At 47.1% G+C, this 17,466-nt stretch overlaps 1 protein-coding gene across 1 annotated transcript in view; it reads left to right on the forward strand.

Annotated features, from left to right (window-relative positions):
• The window catches only part of PolQ (DNA polymerase theta), a 292,782-nt gene that overhangs the window by 37,520 nt on the left and 237,796 nt on the right, over positions 1-17,466 (forward strand). The window contains exon 6 of the mRNA XM_050182268.3: positions 4,843-4,939. Within this exon, the coding sequence (XP_050038225.1) occupies positions 4,843-4,939 (97 nt within the window). The remainder of the gene's footprint in view (positions 1-4,842; positions 4,940-17,466) is intronic.

Consider the following 17,466-nt stretch of genomic DNA (forward strand, 5'->3'; position numbering starts at 1 on the left):
TGGTGCGTCGTGAAGCTCTTCTAAAACGGTTGAGCGGAGGTGTTTAGGCACGACAAGTAGGAACTCAGAGCCGTCCGGATGAAGGTTACGACGGTACAGAGTACCATCGCGGAGGACGAAGAGGCGTAGTGTGGCGTCGGCCGGAGTGTGTTCAAAACGGTCGATGAGTGCTCTGATGTAGGCGTCACGACGTTGCTCGTCGGCGAAATGAAGCAGCTGCGACACAGAGAATATGCAAGCAGCACTGGTAATATTGGAGGAGTCAGGGTCGTCAACAGGGTAACGCGACAAGCTGTGAGAGTCTTGGTGCAGGCGGCCAGACTTGTACACCACGGAATATGAAAATTCTTGTAGCCTCAAAGCCCATCGACCAAGCCGGCCTGTAGGATCTCTTAGCGATGAGAGCCAGCAGAGAGCATGATGGTCAGTGACTACGGAAAAAGGGCGACCGTAAAGGTAAGGACGGAACTTCGCTACCGCCCAGACTACAGCAAGGCATTCTCGTTCCGTAATGGAGTAGTTGCGCTCCGGTGGTGTGAGGAGGCGGCTCGCATAAGCAATAACGCGATCCTGGCCACGCTGACGCTGGGCTAAGACGGCACCTACGCCATGACCGCTGGCATCTGTACGCAATTCTGTAGGGGCATCAGGGTCGAAGTGGGCGAGGATGGGTGGTGAGGAGAGAAGAGTAACGAGACGAGAGAAGGCGGCGGCTTCTGCAGTACCCCACGAGAACTGTACGCCTTTCTTCAAAAGATTAGTGAGGGGTCTAGCAATTGCCGCAAAATCTTGAATAAAACGACGAAAGTACGAGCATAGCCCTACAAAACTTCGAACGTCGGCGGCTGTCTTCGGAACCGGATAGTCTCGGACAGCGCGAGTTTTGTCAGGATCAGGCTGTACTCCGGAAGCGTCAACGAGATGGCCCAGAACAGTAATTTGGCGGCGGCCGAAACGACATTTGGACGAGTTAAGTTGCAGCTTCGCCTTTCGAAATACATCAAGTATAGCTGTGAGACGCTCAAGGTGAGTGTCGAACGTGGGTGAGAAGACGATGACGTCGTCGAGGTAGCAGAGACATGTGGATCATTTGAAGCCTCGGAGCAAGGAGTCCATCATACGCTCAAAGGTGGCAGGGGCGTTGCATAATCCAAACGGCATTACTTTAAATTGGTATAGGCCATCAGGTGTGATGAACGCAGTTTTTTCTCTGTCCATATCGTCAACAGCAATCTGCCAGTATCCAGAACGAAGATCAATAGAAGAGAAATAGCTGGAACCGTGGAGGCAGTCAAGGGCGCCGTCTGTACATGGGAGCGGGTAGACGTCTTTCTTAGTAATGTTGTTCAGATGACGGTAGTCTACACAGAAGCGCCACGTGCCATCCTTCTTCTTAACCAACACTACAGGTGACGCCCAGGGACTCGAAGAAGGCTCAATGATGTTTTTGTCTAGCATTTTGTTCACTTCGCTTTGAATAACTTGGCGTTCCGACGCAGAAACTCGGTACGGTCGTCGGTGAATAGGAGTAGCATCGTCAGTAAGAATCCGATGTTTGATCGCGAGCGTCTGGCCTAAAGGGCGATCGTCGAAGTCGAAAATATCTCTGTAGGCCGATAATACTCGATAAAGGTCTTCAGCCTGCGCAGAAGACAGGTCCGTCGCAACCATTTTCTGTATCTTGGGATCGGCGGCCGAGGCTGGCACGAGAGGCCTGCTAAGCTCGCAAGAAGGATCGGTTGATAAATTTGCCACGTGATGGTCGCCGAGACAATCAACGTTGGCAAGGCAAATGCCTTGTGGTAGAATTTGCTTCGCCAATCCAAAGTTAAAGATAGGCATGAAAGTGCCGTTCGCAGTAACAGTAAGTATACTGTGAGGCACGGTAACGTCATACTGTAGTGGAATGTCGCGCAGAGGAGTGACGAGGTACTCACCATCAGGGACTGGTGGGGAAGACAAGAGTTCAATATAGGCTATTGATTTTGGCGGCAGGCAAATAAAGCCAGTGGGGCGTAGGCGGCACTGGGGTGCGTCAGAAGGTTCTGCGAGAATCGGTAACTCAAGGCGAAGGGTACTGGCAGAGCAGTCAATAAGAGCAGAATGCGCGGAGAGAAAATCGAGGCCGAGAATGAGGTCGTGGGGGCAATGAGCAATCACGGTGAAGAGGACAGGAGTGTGGCGGCCGGCGATGCTAACACGTGCCGTACACATGCCGATGATAGGCACAGTACCACCATCCGCAACGCGGACGACGCGTGCCGACGCTGGGGTGAGGAGCTTGTTCAGTCGTCGTCGGAAGGCAGCACTCATAATAGAAAGATGTGCCCCTGTGTCGATGAGTGCCGTGACAGGATAGCCATCAACGTCAACGTCAAGAAGGTTTTGGTTCGTGTTTAACGTGAGCAGAGGATTTGAGGGCAGTGTCGACAACGCAGCTTCACCTCCAGAAGCTGCAGTGCCTAGTTTTCCGGCTGGGCCCGGGAGGTGATAGGCGGCGAAGAGAAGCGGCGGGGTTGGGGCGAACGGGACTGACGGCGTCGAGGTGAGGGCGAGCGGCTGTAGCGAAGGTTCGGAAGAGGAGCATCAGCGGCAGTGGGTTCACGGCGGGTGGCATAGGGAACAGAAGGTCCAAAGGTGCGGGAGTAAGTGGCGGCGTATGTCCGAGGAGGCGGAGGCCAATGGTTGCGGCAGTGACGAGCGACGTGGCCGATGCGACAGCAGTGAAAGCAGATTGGTCTGTCATCAGGGGTACGCCGATCGGACGGGTTGCGGCGAGATGTGGCGGAAAAGGACTGTCGGGGACGAGGAGGGCCGGTGGAGAACTGGGGAACGCTGGGTTGAGATGTTGAACACACGGAGTTCAGACCCATGTTCTCAAATTCTTGTCGGACTACGGCCTGAATCATGGCAATCGTGGTTGCTGGCGGATCGGGAGGCGTCGTGGAGAAAGCTGGCGAACAGGCGGCCTCAAGCTCGCGGCGAACAATACGGGTGACGTCGTCACAGGTGGTGGCCTGACGCGATCGACCCTCACAGGTCGACGTAGCAGCGGTGTTGGGTAGCCGCGTAATGTGGTGTGTGATACGACGGCTCTTGGCTTGTTCAAGGCGACGGCATTCTTTAATGATGTCGTCGATTGTCAAGACATTGCCGAAAACAAGCAAATTGAAAGCGTCGTCGGCGATGCCTTTTAGGACGGGTGACACTTTATCTGATTCAGACATAGCATCGTCAGCTTTGCGGCAGAGAGCCAAGACGTCGAAGATATAGGAAACGTACGGCTCTGTAGATGTTTGAACGTGAGACGCAAGAGCCTTTCTCGCGGCAACCTTGCGGCTAATGGGGTCGCCGAACAGTTCCTGTAGCTGTTCTTTGAAAGAGTCCCAACTGCTGATGTCTTCGTCATGCGTCTGGTACCACACGCGTGGCGTGCCGCCAAGATAAAAGATGACATTGGCGAGCATAATGGTTGGGTCCTACCTGTTATTAGCGCTGGCATGTTGATATAGCTTGAGCCATTCGTCAACGTCCTGTCCCTCCAGGCCAGAGAACACACCAGGGTCGCGATGTTGGGCAACCGTGACGACGGGAGCAGTCGGACCAGCCGAAGCCGTTGCAGAGGCGGGCTCATCACCGGGAGGCATGGTGACAAGCTCGACGTACCGACCACTCCGGAGTTCCGTGGCGAGGACGGGGATCGCTGACCTCCACCAGAATGTTACGTGTAGAAAGACACAGACAAAAGAGGCTATTTACAGACTATTTACACTAGAATGGAGCCAGAGCGCCAGGCCGACATTCACTCGCGCCAAGGGCACAGACCCACTTCGTCGTCGTTCTCACGGCGGCTCGTCTCTCGGGTATTTACCGATCATATCGTAATAATATCATCATCCAGTTTGGCGAGTTCTGACAAGGGCTTATGCTTAGCTGTGACGAGAGCCGTGCGTACATTGGCTGGAAGACGTTGAACAACTCGCATAATATGCCCGTGTCCAAGGAGTCTAGTTAGTCACAAATGAGGTGTTGCAGGTGACATAGAAACTGAGTTGGACGTCGGTCACTGAGGTCTTCATTGTTCAGAAGCTGCTGGGTGCGCCGAATTGCAGGCAGGACAAGAGTGCGAAGAAGAGCCTCTTTAATTGTTGTATATGGCATTTCCTGATGTGGGTGGACGAGGATGTCGCATTATAAGTATCTCGGCCATGGCTGGTAGCGGCAAAGCTTCAAGTGGGAGTTCGTATTTGCGAAACTTCGACGCGACATAATGACTGCGGAACTTGTTCTCAGTTCGTATGAACCATAACGTGGGATCAGCAAGCCATAGCTGCGGTAGCGTAATGGTAGCTGTAGTTCCTATAATGCCCATAGAAGGTACCTGACCGGTTGCAGAGGTGGTAGGTGTGTTTGAGGTTGTGTGAATTCTGTGTTTGATCCATTGAAGGTCGTGTTCATAGTCCGAGTCACCAGTAACTGTGGAACAACCAAGCAGAATTAGGAGCACAGGGTTTTATTTGTACGCCCCTTCACCTGATTTACTCCGTCGTTTATAACTCCTCTTCCTCCTCTTCAGCTGTACTCCACTACACGCTCATGTCTAAAGCCAGCGACATGCTAGAAGAAAAAGAAACATTTGCCACCGTACAAAACAGGATCTTATCAACGAGGTTCTACTGTACATCTTATCATTCATTTTAGTACCCCTTTAAATGAGAGTTATTTAGGTAGCTGTTGTGAAATATGCTGCACTTTATATTCTAACACTTGAACAAACAAAGGATTACCCTAAAAGATGGTCAGTGTAGGCATAGCCTGCCCACTTTGGTTGACGTGTTTCAGGGATCCTCGTGGTTGATGAACTCCACCTGGTTGGCGATGCTCATCGAGGATATCTGCTTGAACTGATGCTTACAAAGGTAGCCTATGCACAGAAGAGGTAAGCTGCCTGTATTTACACTATCTCTCTTTACTCTAACATCCCCTAATGTTTGCAATGACATTACCGCTGCACCAATTGCACCGAACTGTGCGATTTGCACCGCCCTGTTACATTCTGCTACATTACAGCAAAATATGCCCATCCAGTGCCATAAGAGTTGCTTGGGCTTTTGAAGAAAGAACTAAGTCCTCAAGCGCTGTTTCTCTGCACTATCGAAAGCGGCATGGTATGGACTAGCGGCTGCATTAGCTATGCTGTGGACAGAGTCAAGCCTGTCCATTTAAGCCTGGATCGTGCCGCTGTTTCTTCTGTGGGCTGTTGTCTATCTTCCAGGGCTGCGTGAATGGTAGATTTCGAATCAAATCAAGAAAGAACGCCAGATATCGAATTGAATATAGAATATAAGAAAACTTTTTCACAAAATTTAATGCCCATGAATTTCGGGCAGAAAAATATGGGGCTGCACAAGCTTGGGAGTCTCCTAGCATTGCACAGCAAGGATGTAGCAAGCTATCAGTAACTTAGGTAGATAGAAATCAAGATATGGTGTACGATCTACTGTTGTTAAAGGGAACACCAAATTAGTATGCCAGCACTGAGAACAGCTGAATTATAGCATATGAAAGTCTGTTGAATATTCTTTTTATCAATAGAATTTCTGTTAAGTAAGATCAAATGCTCTTTTTCTTCTGGTTATGTTCTGTTGTACTGAATACCAATGAGGTTCTCAGTTTAATACTGGACCTGTGCTTTGTAGCAGTCTTTTATTTATTGCATACAAAGTTTTCTTTCCAGTTCTCAAAAATTAACAATAGCTATCCCTACTTTACGGCAGGTGGGTTATCATAAGGCCAACTGCGTGACAAACGAAAGGACCGTGCATCATGTGACTCTATCGTCGCTTTGTGCGTAGCCAGTGCTGACACTACAGAGCAGGTGCCATCAGCTGCGTTTCATTGTGAGGTTCAGCGTTATTTGCCACTTGTCAAAAATTCTGAAATCTGGAGGGTCGCAGTGAATTTGTGCCACCGTCAATACCCCCCCCTTCCCCCCCCCCTTTTTTTATTCATCCACCGTTTACAGAAATGCATGCAACCAGGTCACCCGCTGCATAAATCTAAAGCTAGTCATTTGACAGCTTGCTTGAAGCTACAAAAAGAGGTAGATGTGCGTCTACAAGCGGCGTTGGAAGCGAGAGGTCACCGTATGGTGCATCGCAAGGATGGCTGCCGTGAATGACTTTGTTGCCATCCCTTGCACTCACTGTCATTTGCAAAGCGGTTTGCCGGCTTTCCGAGTGTCACGTGGCTGCTGCGAATAGATCTGCATCGATTCTGCACTGAACCGTAACTTTAGTCACTGATGGCTGATGAAGCAGCGTGGATTAGGCTTAATGGTCTAAGCAGCGTGACGAAAATTCGCCGATGACCCAAGTACATGGTAGTAACGGGCTACAAGCCATCGCAGATGCTTACGGCTAGCATGTTCGTACGGGTCGCTAATGAGTGACCGGTCCTGAGATCATGTGTGTGGGTCATATTGATGGCGGTTAAAGCGGCGTGAAGTTCGTCGCCGCGTATACAACACAATCTCTGTGCCTATCAGTGCCTAATCGCCATATCTTCGCACATGCTTTCGAACTTTAAGAAATATGAGCTGCTTTAGTTGCTGTTCCCTCTGTCCATGTTGCATCATTATTCTGACTGGTCCTCTCGACCCGGATGAACCTTGTACTAAAAAAGGCAGCACCAGCCGACATGGCGGCATTCTGTGAATTGTGCTGTTCGGGCGCTGTGTATGTGACCGCCGCATTGGCCTAATGTTGAGGAGTGCTCACAGTGACGGATCACTACCGGGTCACCCAAGGCAACCCATTCGCGGCACACTCAGTGCTCCTTTTGCATCAAAAATGAAGTGAAACGCTTACTTGGGTGGCATCGAGCATAAGAGGCTCTGCGGCGCACGGGACGTGTGGCACTGCACGATTATCTGCACCAAATATATCAAATATTGAACAAATGGAATAGCAGATATTTCATTTGTGAATCGAATTATTCCGGTGTGTGGGTTGCTTAGGCCGGCCACAAGTTAACCAGGCTGAGCCCAGCCTACTGGGCTCAGCCTGGTTAACCTCCCTGCCTTTCCTCTATGACTTCTCTCTCGTTCTCTCTCGGGCAACAAAACAGCGTTGCTTTTCAGGCGGCAATGAACGATCACACTGGTCCAGAGCCAGGCCTCGTGCCCCTCTCGTGTATGGTCAACGTAAAACAGTGACTGCAGTTTTGGATGCTATATGGTGTCTCGCTCTATTTTTGTAAAATAATGCGCACGATGTTGCAGACATGGTGGCCGAGAACAATCTTCTCGCTATTGAATTTGTTGCCTGTTCTACACTTTTGTAGGCAAGGTGTACAGGAATTACAGGACTTTCATCACACTTGTTTGTTGTGTCACGTGGTGAGGAAAAGGATGCAATAAAAGCAGTCGAACTTGTGATGACAACACAAATGGCATTTATGAAAACTACCACATACCAAACTACAACCACCCAGAATATTAGGACACGTCACGTGACACACTTACTAAGCTAGCAGTACAAAGACTGACATGAGTCCGCGACACAAATGGTTCAAAACAGCTCACTGTACCATGTACAGGAGACAAGAGGTTTCTGGAGTAGGGGTTGATGACATGCCGACGTAGAATCCACCTCGATATACGACGGTGAAGAGAAGATGGCTCTCGATAGATCGGGGACATCCACTCAGCAGTCAGCCTGCATCCAATTCGCAGTGCACATTGCAGGAATAGCCAGCCTGCCCGGCGGACGACTTGCATGCAAGCCGCAGTGCTTGGCGCACGTGCGAGCAATTAGCCAGGCCATGAACAATGCTTTGCCGAACGGCCGATCGAGGAGACGCTTTGTCCGCAATCCGCAATGCTCGCGGCAAGGAGTTGCACAGCAGGGCATGCCACGTTCCGAGCTGCGGTGCTCGTGCTGGCGAGTGCCTTGGCCAAGAGCAACGATCGGGCGGCAGCTCCATGGACGGATGCGTTCCCTGGAGCCTCGATCGCCGGCGTCCGACACTTCGGCCTGCTGTCTTCTGTCTCTCGCTGATTAGGTGCTTGCCTTGCTACGAAGCATTTCGCCACGTGCTTGCCATAAGTGGCCCAATTGTGGCACGACGTATCTTCGGAGTGTACATGGCCATTGCTCATTTGGCGAGATCACTCACGTGCGTGGTCCAATGGCAAAAGCAATCGTTTGCGTTTCATTGTCATCAACATCTTTTTCTTTCATTCATCACACAAGGCAATTTCATGGCTTTTAGAATGCCATACGGCTGCTACTATTTATTTTGGTTGACTCTGCACCAAACAGCAACTTTGCCACTGGATACTGACGAAGTGCAGCTGTTTAGGCCTAGGTGCATGGTACAGCTGTGACAAAAATTCGCTGCCTGCCAACATGGGGAAGGGGGGCAGGTCGTTGCGGCAAGGGGCCCGCCAATATGTCTGAACCAGTAAAATCAAAGGTCACGCACGACGCTCGTCAAGCTGCCTGATGAGCGAAAGTGAATTGCCCTCACAGTCTCGCTGTATTTAACCTATTGAGGCTCGATTTTTATCGACTTATGCGACCGCCCAGGGTCGATGTCTTTTATTGCAGATTTCAATTCTTAGGGACTTATTTCAAAAAAATTTCACCGCAGTTTTTCTAGGGTGACCGTAAAGCGAGAAAAAAATATTTTGCGTTGGTATATATGTACTCTTCATTCATGAATAACAACAATAAAAAACGAAATAAACTTATAAGGATAAAAAATTTGATGCATTTTTAAACACATAGTTAAAGGCCTTGAAAATGCGCACACGAGAATATTTAGCAAGACTCAAATCTTCCTGCTCTTACACTAATATCTAATATGTACATCCATAGCGTAATTGAACTGCATAGGTGCACGCACTCAAGAAAACTGTTTGGTTGTGTGCCCGTCAAAAAAGCAAAACGTGCGACAAACTTCCGCTAATCTTCATCTTATCGTCAACCAGAGGCAATTAGTTCTTGCGAGTGTCAAAAAAAAAAAAAAAAAGCAGCGGAAACGCATGCACGGCAGCATCCTTCCTACGCGCACCCCTGTGAGCACTGAACGAGCGAGAAAGAAGTGGTCGCCCTTTGAGCGATTAGTAACAAGATAGCCATCAGTTCTGCAAGCACAAGAAGCCGAAACCGTCCACAAAAACAAAACCCGAAGCGCCACCCGCCCGCGTGCTCACCAATGCCTGGGCGGTACTATATAGACGTGAACTAACGCTAAAACAAACCATGCAACTAAAACCGAGAGAGGGAGGTGCGCGAAAAAAATTCCCTGTATTCCCACGTAGTGGCAGCACATGACAGAAAAGAAAAAGTTAGGAAATGGGCGCGCTTTTTAAACGTACAGACGGCACCGTAAATATACGGCATCGACCATTTTCGGACTTGTTCGTGGCGCCGTATATTTACATCATTGACCTTCAAAGGGTTAAAGTAGATGGCATATCAGTGAAGTAGCAGCACAGAGCAAAATAAGTAAATTTTTTTATCCCATTCGCTTTTTAAAACCCAGTGAAATTAATTGTGCTGCTAAAGTTCATGCTTTTTAGGCTGCCTGTGTGTCATCTCAGTGATTTCTAATTTTAATTATTTGAGACACTTCAGTAACTCAACCTGTAACTAAACTTATGCTCTCATATCATATGTATAATCAAACCCATGCATTTTATACTGTACTTTACTACTCTTTCTATTTTTTTATGGTTTATTTTGAATTTCCTGCCCGGTCATCTCAGGTGGTGAACTGGAGGTGCTGTGTGAAAAGCAAAACAGTGTCACTTGATGCTCGTGCCACTAGTAACAGATCACCAATTCCATATGGGAGGCAGAAAGGGAGAGTGGGTCTATTACCATTAGCCTCTGCTGTATTATCAACACACCCTTTTTTCACAGAAAACTCAGTCTTAAGGGATACATTTCTAGCACTGAGATCACACTGAAGGTTCTCAAAAGGCTTCGCACATAGCACATCTAAGTTCTACTGTGCTTTTCTAAGCCACTGAAGTGCTTTTTAAGCAGATCTTAAGACACCACCGGTTCATTGCAGTCTACAGAGGACTGCGATGAAGGCGGAGGCGTGGGGGATCATTTTTAGTGTTCGGATTGAGTTTATCAACTAGTTGCCACTTACTGCTTTCTCATGGCTTGCCCACTGTAATATATAGTTTGATGTGTGGTGTAGTACAGTCGAACCCACTCATAATGATACTGGTTTTAACAATATATCGGTTGTAACAATAAGAAGCTGCTGCACCGTCAACTTTTGCATGTTTTCCATGGTGAAATAACCCGCTTACTACAATGCCCTGATGCCACATTATCGGTTATAACGATGAAGTCTGGCTGCTGGGTGTCCGAGTTTAAAAGTAGTGAAATGCGAAATTCTTGAAAAGAAAAACAAAACAAAACAAATTCGAGCCACTACATGTTGGCCCGCTGCATGATGGGCCGCTGCTTCAACAGCCGCCGCGCGCTCATTTTCCAGCCATCTCCGCGCACCTCTCACCCGTTGCCCTTTCACCCCTCCGAAGACGAACGGGCTGTGCTCATAGCTGTAAGCCGCGCCACCTTCCGAAACACGAATGTACCGTGCCAACTGCACTGCTCGCAGATTGCTCGCATGTTGCTCGCTGGCTCCTCATTCAGTGCAGTTCTGCAAACGGCTTAAATCACTCACGTTCGTCTTTGTTGGTTGCATTGAAATCGTTCCTGGCCACACGGTTTCTCAGCCTCGTTTGACCAACAGTTGGTTTGACTTGCCACCGAAACGGAAGATGGCTGATGCACCTATTGATCATCGGCTATGCACGACGCTGCTGGTGAAAAGAAAGCGCATGGCTATAGATTTGGAAACTAAATGCTTCTAACCGATGAGGCGATTGTTGCGAACATGCTTGCATCGGATAACGACGGTGACGACGCCAGCGATGACGCGGTAGGGCAGGCTGTCTCAACATTGTCCTCACAGAAGGCTGGGCAGATTATTCAGTACCTTTGGGGCTTCGTTTTCGCGAGGAACCTTCCGCTGCACTACGTGGAGCACTTGGCTGCCTTGGAGAAGGATGTCGGCAGGCTTCACGTTAAGCACGCAGGGCTGATCGACATAGGGCTTTCTCATGCAAGCCAGTGAGAAGTACATGACGAGATGCTTGTGGCGATCTCACCTCGGCGTTTCTTCTGGATTTCTCAAACTGACCCGCGGCAACTTTCTCGCATTTTTTAAAAGGCCCCTTTTGGAGCCACCAAAGCAATGCCTCGGTGGTGCTGACATATCGTTCGGCACCCGTGACGCCTCTTAAAATTTGCAGTTGTTATAGCAGTGCCAATCTTTAACACCGATAGCTGTGGCTTGCTGCACGCGATTGGAGTACCCAGCAAGCAGTTAAATGAGTGAACACAATCAGCAGTCGGATGGAGGAAAGTGGTGGGGAGGGGCACTGGCCTGCCCACCATTATAGTTTTCTCGCATCAACTCTGCCATCCCCCTATTTTGATTTTTTCATGCAACCTGGTTATAACTACCGGTTATAACAATGGAATTTTCGTAGCACTTGAATATTGTTATAAGTGGGTTCAACTGTGATATAGTTTGCAGTCGCTTTCATAAGCCTCCTCCAAAAGTCCATTTTACTGCTACAAAATGGATTTTTGCTTGCTCCAAAAGCTGCTCTGAACTGGCATGGGCCAGTAGCATCACTGTGTTTGGCTTACCTTCATGACACACATGCATGTCGGGAGCCAGTTAGGTTACACTCACAAGCAGCTTTCTGTGGCAATGAAGCGGAAGCTGGGGGGAGGAGCTTCTTCACATGTGTTACTGTGCCAAGCACTTCGGCAGTGTTTTACAGTTCCTTATGGTTTTGGGGAAAAGATATTGAATCAGCGTAGCTTCCACATGCGACGTATTTGCCCAAACGAAAAGAAAGGCAGAAAGATCAGTCAAATTTAACATTCAGTGACGTATCTTGTCTTATTTTGCTGCTGTAAATAAAATGTTTGTTTTCAAATCCTGAGCTTAAACAAACGGGGTTGGGTATGTGGGACTCTATTCAGGAGCTCTCTTGTGCGTACTTTGCCTCTGTAACTCTTGCTCCATTACCACAGAGTTAGTTGTCCTCAAGTATATAGGTTAACATTTTCTTGTCTGCAGGAAAATAGGCAGTATTTAGGTAGTCTAGTAAAAATTTTTACTGCTACAGCAAATGCTTGATATTAGAATGTGTGGTATCAGTTTTTAGAAGAATGTGCTTTCTAATGGTATTATTTTCAAGTGAACATTTATTAACAATTCCTTGAAAAAAATATTTAATAAAAAAAATTTGTTGCAAAAACGGGAAAACACTGTAAAGGCATGGGTTCTGCTTTGCACCAAGAGAACATTAAAAATTCCAAAATATACATTTTGATGAAAAAAACCTATACAACATTCCTGCAAGCTTTTGTATCTGCAGACGTTCTTTATGTACAAAGGAAAATGTTAGCCCTAGTGGCTATCGTGCTCAAGCGGCGGCTCTTACGAACCGGCGCGCAGTACTGCGGAGTGCAATAATTGCATAATGCTGAGGTCCACTCCCGCCCGCCTTCTTGCACAAAACTACTCCTTGCGCTGTCACTGGCAAGTGGTCCTGCTCAAACGGCGTTGACACCCTGCAGATAAGAACTATGTGCCTTTAGAACACACTGGATATCTTTAGAACTGAGTGTGGCAGCAACGAAATGGTTTGCAGTAGAAAATGAAACCGGTCTGCAGATACCTGTTGACGTTCCAGGGCTACTTGATGAACTTTTGCCGTCCGTGCTGAAGTCTGATGAATCAAAATCATTTTCTGAGTCTGTGCTGCTAGCACCATCAAAAAGTTCTGACGCAGATTCATTGAAAACCATTGAAATTTGCCATTTTCTAAGGGCATCTGCGCGCAACGTCGATGCCATGTTGGGAGTGACGCTTATCATGCCAGACTAAAAGGCACTTATAAATGCACCCGCAGTGAAAAAACAAACAAGTGAAACTAGAAAAATAGTTCCTCTTTTATGCTCTGGATGACTAGCTGTTCGAAAGGGCCCGAGTGCGGCAAAATTTTTAGTTGAAACCATCAATAACGGGCTATCAATGAGTACAGATGCAGACCGGAAAGTGTTAAGAGATGATGCAAGTGTTTTCACCTAACGACGTCGATAAATGAGTACAAGAGGAAGTTGCTTCCTGCTCTTGACTTTGGCATGTCAGTTTGCTCATCGGTGTACTGTGTGTAACTGACCTGCAAAATGCTTATCATTCAACTTTCGAGCGTAGCACCGAATAAATGAACACAATCACTTGTATGCATTTTGATTCACAAGCCCACACCTGCAAATGACCTAGGGCTTTGAAGCCCAACATAGGTAAACATTTGCTCAATATCTCTATATAAGGATATGAACATGTTCAATTCCTCAGTCTTGTACGGTGCCTTGACCTTGTGTTGTAAAGTGAATTTGAGACGTTTCCACACTGCATATAGCCCTGAATATTCACCTGCTCAACTGATAACACCACTGCAAAATCACCGTCAAGTGGATTCCTGGCCACAGTGCCATACCATGAAACCATGCCATTGACTTACTCTTCGAACAGGTTACAAATCAAAAAGACCCTAGTATGCTTAACAAAACATGCTGCAGGGCTAGTTGTTGATGTATTATAAGACGAAAACCTTAGATGGCTCATGGATTGAAAATTGGACCACTTGACATAATGGCACCGAAATTGGGGGTTGAACCCTCAACCTTTGGTGGGAGTAGAACCCATGACTTTTTTTTGTTAATTATGGTGAAGTGAATTTAGGCACAGTTCATTAAGGTAGAGTTAATTAGGGCACTCAAACCCACAACTTTTGTTGTTAATTAAGTCAAAGTTAATGAAGGGCAGTTAATTAAAATATTGTTATTTAAGGTACTTCTACCTCAGGACCTTTGTTGGGAGTTGAACTGCCTTGGAGATATGGGCGAACCGGCCTTACCTCCAGATTGGATTCCAATTGACATAGTGCAGGCTGAGAGTCAAACTCACTATCTTTGGTGTTAAGGCACATTTAATTAAGATTATTAAGGTAATATAACCCACAACCTTTGATGTTAATGAAGGCAACATTAATTAAGATACAGTTAATTAAGATAGTCTATTAAGGCATAACCCACTTAGAGATATGAACTGGCCATATTTCCAAGTTGGATTCCAACTGACATTGTGTATGTTGAGAGTCGGGCCCACTACCTTTGGTGTTAAGGTGAAGCATATTAAGGCACAGTTAATTAAGATATAGTTAATTAAGGCACTCGAACCCATGACCTTTGGTGGGTGTTGAACCCACTTGGGGATATAGGCAAACTGGCAATATCTCGAAGTTGGATTCCAATTGACATCGTGAAGGTCAAGAGTCGAACCCTCAACGTTTGGTGTTAGTTAATGTGAAGTTAATTAAGGTGCAGTCATTTAAGATAGAGTTCATTAAGGCTCTCCAATCCACAACCATTGGTGTGAATTAGGGCTAGGTTAAATAAGGTAGAGTTAAGCGTATGGTAAAGTGACTGTCAACTTTTTTTTCCTTAGGAAAGTAATCCAGCGCTACTTTTTTAGACGAGGACCTAGAAAGACATGAAAGGAAGGGGCCCCCATTCTGTCATGTCTTTCAGTGCCCTTGTCGTAAAAGCTAGTACTGGATTACTTTCTTAAGAAAGGGAAAAGTAAAACCCTAGCACATCCCCCTGTACTGCTGACCCTGGACTATACCTCCTAGCCCGTAGTCTACGTAGCTAGCGCATGACACCAGTTGCGCAAGCTATCCGATTAGCTACCCAGCTTGCATCATTGATCATTTTGCCAACTTTATGGTGAACAAATGTTGTTCATAGTAGTTGACATGTTTGTTAATTTGTTTCTATAAAACAGAGTAATAGAAAGAGAATACACGACAATTTATCACTACGCTCGAGCACTTCTGGCACAAGGCAAGTGTCTTCTGCTTGCATTACAACGTTCTCAGTGTTGACGCGAGCTGCACGGTCGGTGTTGGTCTCGAGGTTTTTTTATTTTTTTGCGAGGACCATGAGCTGCCGTTGTTGCATTATGGGCTGCAAACCTAGCTATTGGCAGCATGTCAAGCTGTGACATTGTGTACCTATGCAAGGCAACAGGCAAGCAGAGGGGCTGCAGTGCATTGGGCTGTTGGTAATCGATCGGCACTAGGGTCTATGTGTTTGCGGCTGTAACTTCATGCCGGAGGAGTACTACCACTATAGAGACTTCTGGCATGCCTAGTATTCTGGTAAATGCAGGCAGACTGGGCGCAGGGGCAAATGTGAGTAAGCTGCAGGGTGCAGCCACCTGGTGGCGCAGAGCTTAACCAGACACAGGGTTAACGTAGTCGAACCCGGATATATCGAGCTCGAAGGGTATTGCGAAATGGTTCGATATATCAATAATTCGATATATAAGATTACATTTTTGATACAAAATTCTTCAGGCAGATTTTGCAGCTGTTTGTTATACACAATAATTTGTTATATCAGGGTTTGATATACCTGGTTTCAACTGTATAGCAGTAACCAAGTGTCCATGTCTTTTTAAATAGTTAAGATGTTTTACATTTGGTTACAGCAGTAGCTCTGTGTTTGGCTGGTTAAGCTCTGCGTCACCAGGTGGCTGCATTGTCCAGACCACTCACGTTTACGCTAAAGCCCCCTTCATCATAGCAGTAATAATATGGGGGGGGGGGATTTAATTTCTTTCTACGCCCATCCGTCAAAGTGCCCAGCTCACCTGTGGTTACTGGAATACTGGACACACTTGGCGCTGCGACAGAACGCTTGCAACTTAAGCTGTTTGGATAGCTCTTGTGGGGAATCGACGGCCAGGCATCCAACGGAGAGGTTAGAGAGGCTTTGTGCACTGGCTCCAAGACGACTGGAAGTAGACAACACGACGCCACATTATTACGCCATTGAAGGCGGAGCTTAGCCTGGATCGCTCGGGGAACAAGGTGAGGGGGAAAAAAGCATAGCTAGGGAGGAGGGTAACTTGTAATCGCCCTTGGGTATATTTATTGTGATAGCAGTTATATGGACATTGCAGGTGAATTTCCACCATCGCCATCGGCGTTGCTCTGATGTTCTGTATAACGCCTAAGTGCGATAACATCGCCACCACCCGCTGTATGCTGTAGGTACGAGTGAAAGCTTGCGAGGGTGAGCCAAGAATGATGGTGGCTTGACGGGGCAGTGTCTTCGCGTGCTTGCAAGGGAGAAAGGTGGGGAGGGTGAGCACTGTCTTCTCATGTGGGCGAGGGGCGGAGCGGGAAGATGTGCGCATGCTGGGAAGGGGGCAGGTTAGTGTGCACCTCCTCTTCTACTCCAGTGGCAGTGGCCGAGCGCAATCAATTTGACCTACCTTGAAGGCAATCTGCACTGGGTTCGAATGCTAGCAGACTGAGATAGCTGATGGCTTTGTTACACTGTGTTCTCACTGTTTAGTTTGCATTAAAGCGAGAAGCAGCACAAAGGGGAATTCGCTCACTGCTGCTGCTGCTCTTCATCACACCAGCATTCTGCCAGTGAGTCTACAGTCATTGTGTTCATGTTTGCCTTTGCGCGTGTGACAACGTGATTGTTAATTTAGTTAGTAAGTGCATCTTTACAGCAGTTTATGCAGCTGATAAAATGACTATCCTTACTTCTTATAGCTGTCTAATAATTTGCTATTACAATCAGTGCTTTGCCTGTTGGGCTGTGACTTTTTTTGTTTCTTTGATGAATCTAGTTTTTTATATGCAGTGGTAAGGCAATCTTACTTTCTTGAAACATGGTTTAAAAAATAACTTGGTTCTCGTGGAGATTTCAAGAATTTCATTCACTTAGTTATATCCGATTTTGTTATAGTGAGGTTCAAGTGTATATCTAAAATATATTTTTTTTTTCCAGTGTAGCATACATTAGAACCCCGTTGACATGTTTTTAAAGGGATCATAGAAAAAAAATGTACCCGGAAAAACGTAACCGTGAGGAAGGGTGCAAATCGCTACAGCACATCAGAAACACACTGAGTGGCTGCCAGTGTAGTTATTAGATGTCTCGGTGCTTGTACTGTGACCAGGAATGGCAGATGCATGTGTCTGTAATTATGGGACACGTATGGCGTTCCGCGACAGTTGCCCCTACCACAATATTTTGTGTACACTTCACATGATAACACGGTTCTACTGTGCCGAAGCTGACTAAAGAGAACCGTCAATTGTGCAATGCAAATAAGACCCTTGCAGGCCTCGAAGTAAATGTAGCCCTGTATTTCGTAGAATTGGCCTTGTGTGCATGGTTCCTGGTAGGTTTTAATCAATGCTCACTTTTTCAGATGCTTCTCCAACTGTAGCTGTGCATGCTTTCCCAATGCTTCTGC

Source organism: Dermacentor andersoni, chromosome 7, assembly GCF_023375885.2.
Source record: "Dermacentor andersoni chromosome 7, qqDerAnde1_hic_scaffold, whole genome shotgun sequence".
NCBI lineage: Eukaryota > Metazoa > Arthropoda > Arachnida > Ixodida > Ixodidae > Dermacentor > Dermacentor andersoni.